This window comes from Cephus cinctus, unplaced genomic scaffold (assembly GCF_000341935.2).
Source record: "Cephus cinctus unplaced genomic scaffold, Ccin1 Ccin1_scaffold0670, whole genome shotgun sequence".
Classification (NCBI taxonomy): domain Eukaryota; kingdom Metazoa; phylum Arthropoda; class Insecta; order Hymenoptera; family Cephidae; genus Cephus; species Cephus cinctus.
Window position 1 is genome coordinate 157,784 of NW_014333297.1, and position 11,376 is coordinate 169,159.

Consider the following 11,376-nt stretch of genomic DNA (forward strand, 5'->3'; position numbering starts at 1 on the left):
GTGGTGCTGGGTTGGCTGCACTGGCTAGTAGCACCGACTGCTAGAAACAATGCGAGGAGACTAGTAGTGTTGTAGAGAGTGGACCGAGGATGCAGCTGCGGGCCGCAGATGCGGCTGCTAGGCCTGCGGCCCACCGCAATCCTCCCGTTGCGCAATGCGTGTCTACAAGCTGCGCGTGTATTTTACCAGACACGTAATTATTTCATATAATTAAGCTGCAGCAAGCTGCGAACGCTCCGGGTGCTCCGGTTGAGCTTAATTGCAAGTGCGAATTTGAGAAAAGCAGTGAGATCCCCCTGCGATCAGGCTCGCGATGCTCCCTGCAGCCTGACTTATTTATCGGCTGCGATAAGACCGATAAGAAACGGCGCTATTTCAGGGCTTCCATTAGCCAAATGATTTTTCATCGTGCTCCGCCGAAGAAAAAGCATCGCGGAGGATTTTTCAGTGAATTTTTGTAAATTCACGTGAAATCCAGCAAAGTCAGAGAGGAATTATTAATGACGAAGAACCCACGCGGAAGGTGTCGACTCGTAGGGCGCACAAGTCCGAGACTGATTCAGCGTGATCGTTTGGCAGTAATTGAAATGAACGAGCCTGGGGACACCCTGCTGAACCCCATAATGAACTTCGCGTCACGCTACTTGGCAGATGTCACGGTGAGCTGCCACGCGTACCGCCGCGGCTTCGTTAGCTTCGACCTTCAACCGGTCCGAAAAGCTTTAATCCCAGCTTGAACCTTCAAAAGATCCCGCAGCCCAGAATAGCCCGATACACTTAACAGGGAATGTCCCGATGAAAAGGTCTTTTTCTCTCATTTCTCTCCTTCTCTCTTCGTTTCTCTCTTCGTTTCTCTCTTCTACCCTCGCGGCATCGCCGGACAGCAGGGAAAAAGCGAGAAAGGGAATAGCCGAGTAAACGCGTTTGCTCGATTATTTATCTCCCTGTAAAAAGCTACGGTCCATTTCCAACGGAGCCGATACGCTCGCGCGTTCCCGCAGGAACACACACGCGCGTGAATACACGCACGCACAAAAGCGAAAATAAAAAGAAAGAAGGAAAAAGTATGGGAAGCCGGAAAAAGCTTGCGTTACCGCTTTGGCGGAACGCGGAGTAAGGAAAAGCAGGGAGAGAGCGAGATGCGAGGGGGGCGAAGGGGGGTTAAGGGGGGCGAAGGGGGGAAACGGGACGGAAGGGTGGATGGAGACGTTAGGGTTTTCATTGGAGGCTGACGACGCCTGCGGGGGCTTACCGGAGCGGGATTACCAGAGACAGTTGGAAATCCGATCAAAACAAATGGACTGCGAAAATACCCGTCCCAGCTAGGATTCTCGGGCTCCCCAGTTCTCCGTCGTTCTTCCCTCTGCCTTCCCCTCCGTTACGGCAACCCCTGGGACACAATCTGAATACCGATAAGATGGATTGTCTACTGATCGGCAAGTAATGACTGCGCTGATTTCTTGCCTGGACACTTTGACTCTTGGAGCACGCTGGCACCGCGAGAGCGTCGCTTCCAGTCACCACCAGCCGACGCCCTCTCGTGGTGGTGGTGGTGGCGTCCTTCGAAAGCCCTGGGCCCATTAACGGGTTCTCCCCTAACGACCCACCATCAGGAGCACAGAGCACCCGACGTATGGAGGAGCTGTCACGTCCTAGGGACACGTGGCCCTACTCGCTCGCACACACACTCGCCCTTCGTACCATGTGACGCCGCTCTGACCATGTGGACCAGGTGGTCCCACGCGACACCATACGACTCCCCGCGATAGGACTTCCTCCCCTCCCTTGGATTTGTTATACATACGTATACCTATATATTTCCCCAAAGTGACACCAACTGCATTGGCATAGACGCCTGGTAGAAGCGTCCCCCATGGGACACAAAGCACGGGCGTCGCGACGCCCCTGCCCGAATCGCTTCTACAAATTATCTCCCGTTCCCGATGATGCCGCGCTAACCCTTATCGATCGGCACCGAATACCAGTTAGCAAATTGCCGAAACGGTAATTCGGCCCGGACGCATTGACGAGGCACCCTTTCACCTGGAAACGTTTCCTTTCACCTAGGTTCTCGGATTTAAGGATACTTACTTGTGGACCAAGGACTATGGCCCAAGTCAAAGGAAAAGGGCCGGCCCTGGCGTGGACCCGGGATGGAGCACCAAGGTATCGGATGTTGTACTTTAACCTCGTTTCCGGGAACACACCCGTGCTTCCTTCACCTCCACTATAGTTAATTAACCTCCTCTTGATATCAAAGTAATCGCTTCGCATGCTTCAAGCTTTAAGCAATTTATTAATTGGATTAGCTGTCTCGTGGCCTCGAACTTCCGGAAATGTAAAAGCCGCTTTTACTTAATTAATTAAAATCATCTTCATCGCCTACATCGCCTACATCGCCCACACTCAGCCACTTGCTTTCTTCTTTCTCGCCATTCACGATGCCTCGGATGACGTTACCGTTCTTCACCTTTCTTTTCTATTCAATGGAAAAAAGCTCCTGTGGGCCGAACAACAGAAGACGTTCAAGCGGCACAAGCGCGACTTCTTGGCCTTGAACGATCCTGACTCGGAGAAGCCTCTGCTGCGAGAAAAGCGACTTCCGCCTGAGACGGAAATGATAATGGGACCTGGGAAAAATTCAGAAAGAGAAAAACGCTCCGCGGAAGAAACTGAAAGCTCCAGCATGTTCGACGATGAACTGTGGGAGCAGGAATGGTATCTGGTACGTAAGATGCAGCATGTAAAGCAACCTTACCTTCCGAGCTCCCTGTATCCGGGGTCTTGGCTAGTCCCGGAAAGCTCCGCTTCCCGTTCGGTTCGGAGCTTCGCAGGATGCTCGTTGGATAATTTTCTGGAATAGCAGCATCCTCTGATTCTCCTTGCAGCAGGACACCAGAGCCAGCAAGAGTTTACCGAAACTCGATCTGAACGTTTTACCCCTTTACCGACTAGGGGTAACCGGCCGTGGGATAAGGGTGGCTGTCCTGGACGACGGCCTCGAGTACACGCACGAGGATCTTCGTAATAACTACGTGAGTTCCATAGATGGCGAAAGAATCTTGAAGACTAGCAATAAGTTGTGATCGATGAACGCCTCTTGTGAATTTCGCTATTGATAAACAACATGTCCGCTCCTTAGCCCGCATACGTATATATGTATATATTGACACACCCTCCCTCTGTCCAGCTCCAGCTTTCGCTACCGAAATATCTTACGTAACGATAGTATGATCAATAATTTTCAACGATTAATTAATCATTGCTCCTATTAATATAGGATCCCGAAATTAGCTACGACGTTAATGAGGCCGACAGCGATCCAATTCCACGTTACGAATCGACAGGTAAGCTTGACACGTGAATTCCAAAGGCACAATATTATTTCCACCGTTTACCGTCTAATTGAGGAGCAAATTAATCCCAGCATCTTGTTTCAATTCGGAATACAAAGGCCTCCAGATGAAGACGGTAGCGCGTAGATTTATTCATTGAAAAAATCCAGAATTTTGCGCTGGGCAGGAATCGCTGATCGAATATCGAAATGAATTGACTTGCGAGCCAAATTGCTCTGATCGGCATGTTGAATCCGACCAATTTTGGCCGGATATCCGGCGAGTATCGGACACGTCCGCTCCATTCCTCCCCGAATTAAAGAGATGCACGGTGCAGCTCTGCAGCATCCACATCGGCTGATGCGTCCAGTGTAAATAATTCCGTCGTTGCAGACTAGTAGAGCGACACTGCGACCGTATCGCCAGTGTTGTTGCTTAACTCTCTTGCTTGACTTACCGGGACACAGAGCATTTTGACAGTAGAGAGGAGGAAGCTGCGTAGCAGACGGGAAGTCCAAATCAGTAGGTGAAACAGAAAGGACTAGGTGTTTGGTGAAGATGCTGGACGCAGTGGAGATCCGTCCCTCGATTCCTAGAATCGCGTGGACACAGTCCGATTGATAAATCGCACATCCAGCTCTCGAATGAATTCCTTTGACCAGGGATGAACGGACATGGGACCAGGTGCGCAGGGGAAATAGCCATGGAGGCGAACAACCATAAGTGCGGCGTCGGCGTGGCGTTCGGAGCTTCCGTCGGCGGAGTGAAGCTCCTGGACGGCGTAGTCAACGACCGGGTCGAAGGGGAGGCTCTGGGATTCCGAACGGATCTGGTCGACATCTACACGGCTTCCTGGGGACCGGCGGATGACGGCAGGAGTCTGGAAGCACCGGGACGCCTTGCGACGGAAGCCCTGGAGCGGGGAGTGCGGGAGGTACAGACTTTCATTTCTTTCCTTCTATTCCTCACTTCTTTCCTTCCTCTCTTTCCTCTACTCCTGACTTCATTTTCTCTTCGAATTTCATCCTCGCGTCGACATCAGGTCCGTCGTTGACGACGTCCATATAGCGAAGGACCTCCTTCCCGTCGCCCACTTGCGCTCTTGTACTTCCCTTGGAATCTTAATGAACACTTTCAGGGCCGCGCTGGCAAAGGGAGCATCTACGTGTGGGCTTCCGGAAACGGAGGCTCGAATTCCGACGACTGCGGCTGCGACGGTTACGTAGGCAGCATCTACACGGTGGCTGTGGGATCAGCCAGTCAGATGGGCCGATTTCCATGGTACGGCGAAAGATGTCCAGCGACACTCGCGACTACCTACAGCAGCGGAGCTTATCACGATCAGATGATAGTAGGTATTGATACACGTATCATTCTCAATTCGACACCGTGGCGACCCCGAAGGGAACCAGAAAGCGAGAACGTTATCTGTATCGGTAGCCGGAGTCGCCTTGTGACCTTGAATCGAGAAATCACGTCACAGTATATAGGTATATAAAACGGAGCCAGTAAGGGCCGCCGGGTTAACCTTTCCCACCGTCCCTAACCTAACCTACCACGATTCGCGAATTCCTACAACGCGGTTCGCGGTCCTACAAGGCTCGGTGGGCGAACCTCTTTTCTAGCGGAGATCTTCTCAGGTCAGCGTACCGACCGCCTGGACCACCGATCTCCGCCCGGGCTCCGTGAAGACGACTGTCCCGGCCCTCCTCCGAGGGCAATACGTGAAATAAGAAAAGCCGCTCTCGGCGGTACTTACCGGTGCGGCGGTTTATCCAAAAAATCCAAAGGAGCAAAAAAACCAAATGGGCCGCTCCGGGGCGAGGGGTCCTCGGTGTCGGCTGGCGTCTCTATCTGCACTTCCGTTCTACGGCACACCTCCTCACACACCGCACAGTCACCCTTAGCCCTTATTAAAAAAAAAAACAAATCGAGTCTCAGTCCAAAAGCCAAAAGTTCACCAGAGATCAAGTAGCACAGACCGGGTCGTCAACGCACAAAAGCACCAAAGGCAAACCAAAGTTCAACGCCCGTAATCGTCCGCACAATGTCCACCGCGTGTTAATCGGTTGATTACCGGAAAGAGACTAAATTCGGTAAATCCGAACATTGCCGAATCCTATTGTTACCGGTTTGCCGAATTTAGCCGAAGGAATTCCCGCCTCACGGGAATTCCCTGCCCCCTCATCCTCCCTCGTCAAGCGGGTGGACGAATACAAAAATACCCCCCCCCTCCCGCGGTACCTTGTTTGATCCCTTAACGTAACGTGGTGCGCCCCAGCCAGGCGCACGATGCCACGTTACAAGGTGTAAATTTGACCCATTTTTGTGAGAATGAGGATGCCCACTGTTCAACAGGCTACGACGGACTTGAAGAATTCCTGCACGACCAGGCACACAGGGACGTCAGCTTCCGCTCCTCTGGCTGCTGGGATAATAGCTCTGGCCTTAGAAGTAAAGTACGCAGCTTCGCTTTTCCCTCCTTAGAAACTTGGAATCTCATAATGAAATAAGTAAGATATTCACGTTTGCCTCTTTTTTTTTTTTTCTAAAAGCGACAATCTCACCTGGCGAGACGTGCAGCATCTTATAGTATGGACGTCGGAGTACAGTCCGTTAAGGTACCTATAACATTGCACTTAGCTATAGAATTTTGATGCATACGTGTTGTACCCCAAACCCGTGGATCCAAAGAACCAATGATCATGTTCCTCCCCAAAGTGCCGCCGGTCGCCCAGGCTACTTGCACGCGAACGCGAGCCCTTTGAAGCGCCGAATCAATCCCATTCACTTCATTTTCCAGAGACAATCCTGGCTGGCTGCGAAATGACGCTGGATTCTGGTTCAATCCACGTTTCGGCTTCGGCCTGATGAACGCGCACGCCCTTGTGATGGCAGGCTTCAATTGGACTAGGGTCCCGGATAAGGAGATCTGCAGGATCGAGCCGAGCTTCCTGTGAGTACGAGAGGAAATTCAGTTGAGGAAAAAGGGAAGAGTCCTGTTGAGAGTTCAGCGAGCCGTCGCGTCGTCGCGACGACTGAGCTTCCGGTTCCCGCTATGCCTTTTCCTTGGGATTCACGTGGGACGCGGGAGGCAGGACTCGAACCGGAAAGTTTCAAGAGCTACATGACACTGTGAAATAATTATGAGAGAAACCCAGGAGAACCGAGAGCGCGTGATGGTCCGCATGGAAGAGGCTGCGCCTAATTTGATTAAGCCCCTTTCGCCCGTTCTCCTCCGTGTATCCGGCTTTCTGTCTCGTAACCCCTCATCTTCTTTTTCCTGGACCAGACTCTCTGACGTCAAGCATGAACTAGCTCTTTTCTTCCTTGCAATTTGCAATTCCTTGCCATCTCTCTCTCTCTCACTTGTGCAGATCCAATGCTAACCTTCGATATGGAACACCTGTCAGCCTGGAGTTCGAGGCGAATGCCTGCGAGGGAGAGGGGAGGATGATCGAGTTCCTGGAACACGTTCAACTCGAAGTCAGCCTCAACTACAGTATTCGCGGTGCACTTTCCATGCACCTGACTGCGCCATCAGGTCAGTCAAATTAAATCCTGCGACGACCTCCGCTTGGACATTGTTGCGCGATCGCGAACCGTCGTAAAGCTGCGAATCGACGCACCCCTTCCACAGGTCCTCCATCTCTTATCAGACCACGCGTTGCCTTACTTGACCCGGGCAGACCCGCGAACTGAAAATGTTGTCAGTGGGAATTTTATGGATAATTTGTACCTCGGGAGCCACGTCACTTTTTGCCCGCGTCCCTTCTTCAAGCAGCTTCCTTTTCAGGGCTCGAAGTGCAAATTCTGAGGGCGCGAAAGCTCGACGAGTCGCCGGCTGGTTTCGCAAAGTGGAGATTCTTGTCGGTCGCCTCCTGGGGTGAAAGACCCGAGGGCACGTGGACCCTTAGGATATCCGACGAGGTAATTAATTGTGGGGGCAAAAGTTACGTGACAATTTCTAATCAAACTTTCGTGTATCCGTGTAAGGTTGGTCCCCCCGAAAATAATGGAACGCTCGGGGACTTTGCCCTGATCTTACACGGCACCAGAGATCTTCCGGATTACAGAAGCAAAGGGTCAAGGGTCTACGATGACGATTACAACAGAATTCGCAAGACGGTGGGTCGACAGGCGATCAGGACAGGAGACGTGGTTCGAAAAAATTATTTTACTTTCTTTCAGAACAAAGTCGACCTCTTAGATGATAAAGAGATAAGAGACGTCGACGAGAAAGACGACTGGAGATTGGCGAATCGGATTATGGGGAGCTTCGAAGGAAATTGGATAAAACGTTTGCTGTTCGCTAATTGATTTACATATATAAACGTGAATAATAAAAGAACGCGGGTACTGCCCGGATCGCGCCTTCCACTGAAGTGGACTCATTTATTCTCCATAAAGGGGTTGCTCGCTCCACCCCACAACGCGAGGGTCGCCTCTGCACGTTAAGTCGCTAATTCCGAGTACCGATGACGGAGTGGAACGAGCTGGTCAACCCTTCCCGTGTTTCCCTGAATCTCAATGACTTCGTCGGGACCAAGTTGAAAAGCCATTCGACTGTCCGTCAGTTCCGACAAAGCAGACGGGAAGTCGGCAGAGACCCGTCCGAAGGTGAACTGCAGTAGGTAGTGGAAGAACCTAAAGCAAAGACTTTAGGCAAGGGCTGTGGACGCAGCTCCGTCGCGCGACACGTAGTGCGTGCTTCCGCCACGTGGCTGCGCACGTATCGACCTCGCGAAGGGTGAAACGGGGGTAGTTGGGGTAGTTGGGGCAGTAGCATGCCGCCCCTGGTACGGTTTGCGTCAGCCGTTCTCCAGTCCCTCGTCTCGCTGCTTGTCGACGTGACTGCAATTAGGAAAGCGACTCGCCTCCGCCCCAGTCGCCTTTGGTGCCTGAAGAATTCCCGAAAATCCCAGAAGGCCGACCGATTGGCCAGTCGAACTCATCGAACTCCCATCGGCGCTTGAGCATCCGACGGAGGTGCGACGGCAGACGTCCCGGTAAGTGAACCGCCTCTGTCGCTCTGTCTCCCTTCATTCGCGAGTGTCACAGGAGAACCTGTTGTTGCTTCTCTCGTACCTGGACGACCCATTTCTCCTAAATCTTGAAACGGCCTTCGTGGACCAACCGCAGCTTCTACCATCCAGCATGTTTTATTTCCCTGCCTGATTACGCGACCCGTGAACGGTAGAGCATAAATACAACGTGCGTTCAAGGACTGTGTTACGTATTTAACAGAGAGAAAAGACTCGTGAAAAAAAAGCATCTACAGCTATGGATAGGCGCGAGCGCACGTGAGTGGCCGACGCAGTCGACGGAAAACTTTAAAGTTTCTCAATCGAGCGATCAGCAAAGTCGGGGAAATCAGGGACGTCAGAGGAGTCAGAATTGCTGCTTGCGAGTCTAATTGCAAAAGTGGCGCCAGACGAAATTAGCGAGCCGCGAGGCAAAGCGAACCACATTGGCATCTGGTGGCTATTTTTAGGCTGCCACTGGAACCGCGTGCCTGTGCGGGTGCATCGTTGTGCCAAGAACGAGCCACTTGACGATAATTAACGTATATCCCGGTCCACGGCAATCTTCATCTCTCTGGGTGCACCCTCAGCCTCGTCTTCGCGTGTTTACCCACGTGTGGAAAATTCATACCTCAAGGAGGAAAGGCTTTTTATATGGCCTTTCGCAAGGAAACGTCAATTCCCTCGTTATCTCGCGCAGCTTCCCTTCTGTAACTTTTGGAATTTTCTTATTGCTAAGGAAATGGGCTATTAACGCCACGCTCAGAATAAATTGCAGCAGCCAACAAGGGTGATTGTGCCTCTAAACTATGAATCTCGACCTTTCGTGGCTGCAGAGCCACGAAAGAGGGTTCACTAATTACTCCGGAGTGGCCCTCTGGCAGGAGGGTGCGAAGGGTAGCAGGCGGCGAAAGGGATGCTATTAGCAATGCACGTTGTTTTCTGAGGTAGGCTGTCGCACTAGAATGGTTCTTTAAATACTCTCTATGGTCATAACAAATTTTGCTGGCGCCTGTATGATGCTAAAAAAAACACTCACGCGGCCTCTTGCATTAAGCTACGAGGCTTTAATTTCCCAGCGTAACGCATCGGCGAAGACTGCAGGTTGCCTACCGACAGGCGCAGCGCCAACGCGCCGGTTCAGGCATTTTTGTACAGCGACGCAACGTGCTGCACAAATTCTATTTATTAGCGGCATCTTACAGTTAATACAAAATAAAGATCACGTGCGTGTGCGTAGATAAGTGCAATGTACTGTGTCAATGAAAAATAAAGTTCCTCCGGTCTCGTGATAATTTAGCGGAAGGGACGACGCGTTGCGAAACCGTGGTCGTTGCTTCCGGCGGCTCCTGAAAAATACAAGCAGGAAAAATCTTCGTTAAATCTTCTCCGGTTAATTGAGAAACTCGAGGGAGACGGGGAAATTGCCGCCGCGATGGGAAAACTCTATGAGCGGATTCGTTTCTTTGGCCAGGCGGTACCCACGTGTCATTCGTTTCCGGTGGACAATCTTAACGGTCCGGTGCGAGTCTGGCTCGCACGTGCTCGCGTTTCAAATCGACCGGAGGAGCCGTTGCCGAGTGCTGCCGCCGGAAGGCTTGTAATCGCTCGGCCGGAAATCAAACCGCGACCGCGACTCGCGGGATCGGTCGAGGCAAAAGACAAAAGGGCAAAGAGTCAAAAAGCCAAGGGTCAAAGCCAAACTTGCATCTGGGAATTATCATTGCGTTAAAGCGCATGCCGAGTAAAGTGCATTGAGTCTGAGAGGGTGGCTACAAAGGGGTCGCGCTCAGCCATCCATATCGCCGGATTCGCGTTGCACACGCAGCAGCCATGTACGAAGCAGTGTGTGTTCCAGTTTCGATTGAAACGAAATATTCCTTTGAAAGTAATATTAATTGGCGAAACGTAAATTCTGATGCTCGATAAATGAAAAATCTGTCGAATTAATCGATTCCCAGAGCCGCGAATAGTGGCTGCGCGATTCCGGCGAGCGTCGCTGCTACCCGAGATCGAGAAATAAATGCAGCTTCCTGGAGGTTCGCGAAGGATTTGCACTGGGGGAAACGATGGTCGACAACGAGAGGATAAGGCCGAGCAAGAGCAGCAAGAGCAGCAAGGTGCCGCCGCCGTTAAATCTGAACGAGGCCATAGAAGAGGAGGCACTCAATCAAAAGACTGCTAGAAGTGAGTTGACGAGCGAAGGAAAATTGTATTCTCTTATTCTCGGAAACTCCTAAATCTCAACTCCTAATTCAGTACTGAAGAACGACTTGCTGCTCCACGAGGCTGTGATAAAGAACGAGGCTGACAGCGTGCGCAAGGTTTTACGTGAAACCGTCGACGTAGACTCGAGGAACAACGTGAGTATCGGCGCGCAAATGGACCGCAGCATCCTGATCTCGGGACGCGGCCACTGACGATTCCTTTGGGATTCTTTTTTTTTCTAACGCAGTACGGACGTGCTCCTATTCACTGGGCGGCCTTCCGTGGGAATACAGAGATCATCGAGATGCTCATTCAGGCAAAGTGCGACATCGAAGCCCGGGACAAGGTAAGTGTCGCGCGGAACGCGCGCGGAAAGCGGGGAGGCCGCTGCCGCTGACTCTTCTAAGCTTTATTTATACATTCCATGTGCGTCCTCGTGCGCGAGAGCAGTTCGGCATGCGACCTCTTCACATGGCGACCTGGTACGGTCACCCGGAGGCTGTGAAAATGCTGATAAACGCCGGGGCGAACGTGTCTGCTGTGAACAAGGTGAGCTCCGCGTAATTTCAACTATGGATTCGCAGAGTGTGCCATCGATTAATTCTCGAGCGAGGAGGGACGGTTTCCAGTGACGAACGAGCGACACGTGCTGGTCGACCCGATTGACCCATCGGAATCCCACGTGGTCCATATTGAAGGACCGGAATGGAAATATGGACGGGAGAGGACTTTAGTTTGCCTTCTATCGATTTCTTATCTTATAGAAGTTTTCGAGAGATGCCTAATAAGCGCCTCCCCCCCCCCCCCCC

General features: G+C 51.8%; 3 protein-coding genes across 10 annotated transcripts in view; 2 read left to right on the top strand and 1 right to left on the bottom strand.

The window, feature by feature from the left end:
- LOC107269531 (neuroendocrine convertase 1) overlaps positions 1 to 7,705 on the top strand; it is a 10,077-nt gene extending 2,372 nt beyond the window's left edge. The window contains exons 3-15 of the mRNA XM_015743471.2: positions 2,068 to 2,166; positions 2,498 to 2,725; positions 2,889 to 3,035; positions 3,281 to 3,347; positions 3,998 to 4,269; positions 4,474 to 4,686; positions 5,694 to 5,794; positions 5,891 to 5,956; positions 6,139 to 6,291; positions 6,713 to 6,879; positions 7,132 to 7,265; positions 7,332 to 7,463; positions 7,527 to 7,705. Coding sequence (XP_015598957.1) covers positions 2,068 to 2,166; positions 2,498 to 2,725; positions 2,889 to 3,035; positions 3,281 to 3,347; positions 3,998 to 4,269; positions 4,474 to 4,686; positions 5,694 to 5,794; positions 5,891 to 5,956; positions 6,139 to 6,291; positions 6,713 to 6,879; positions 7,132 to 7,265; positions 7,332 to 7,463; positions 7,527 to 7,655 — 1,908 coding nt within the window. The 3' untranslated portion in view covers positions 7,656 to 7,705. The remainder of the gene's footprint in view (positions 1 to 2,067; positions 2,167 to 2,497; positions 2,726 to 2,888; positions 3,036 to 3,280; positions 3,348 to 3,997; positions 4,270 to 4,473; positions 4,687 to 5,693; positions 5,795 to 5,890; positions 5,957 to 6,138; positions 6,292 to 6,712; positions 6,880 to 7,131; positions 7,266 to 7,331; positions 7,464 to 7,526) is intronic.
- Positions 7,706 to 8,114: 409 nt separating this feature from the next.
- The window catches only part of LOC107269539 (ankyrin repeat and death domain-containing protein 1A), a 6,373-nt gene continuing 3,111 nt past the window's right edge, over positions 8,115 to 11,376 (top strand). For 7 of the 8 annotated variants that reach the window (XM_025086846.1, XM_025086847.1, XM_025086848.1 and 4 more), the window contains exons 1-5: positions 8,115 to 8,344; positions 10,321 to 10,546; positions 10,619 to 10,722; positions 10,815 to 10,913; positions 11,018 to 11,116. In XM_025086846.1, coding sequence (XP_024942614.1) covers positions 10,429 to 10,546; positions 10,619 to 10,722; positions 10,815 to 10,913; positions 11,018 to 11,116 — 420 coding nt within the window. In that variant the 5' untranslated portion in view covers positions 8,115 to 8,344; positions 10,321 to 10,428. Of the gene's footprint in view, positions 8,345 to 10,320; positions 10,547 to 10,618; positions 10,723 to 10,814; positions 10,914 to 10,985; positions 11,117 to 11,196 lie in introns of those variants that run through there. The other variant, XM_025086851.1, reaches the window with a different exon arrangement.
- LOC107269540 (heterogeneous nuclear ribonucleoprotein 27C) overlaps positions 9,528 to 11,376 on the bottom strand; it is a 34,616-nt gene continuing 32,767 nt past the window's right edge. Inside the window, exon 8 of the mRNA XM_015743493.2 lies at positions 9,528 to 9,708. Coding sequence (XP_015598979.1) covers positions 9,656 to 9,708 — 53 coding nt within the window. The 3' untranslated portion in view covers positions 9,528 to 9,655. The remainder of the gene's footprint in view (positions 9,709 to 11,376) is intronic.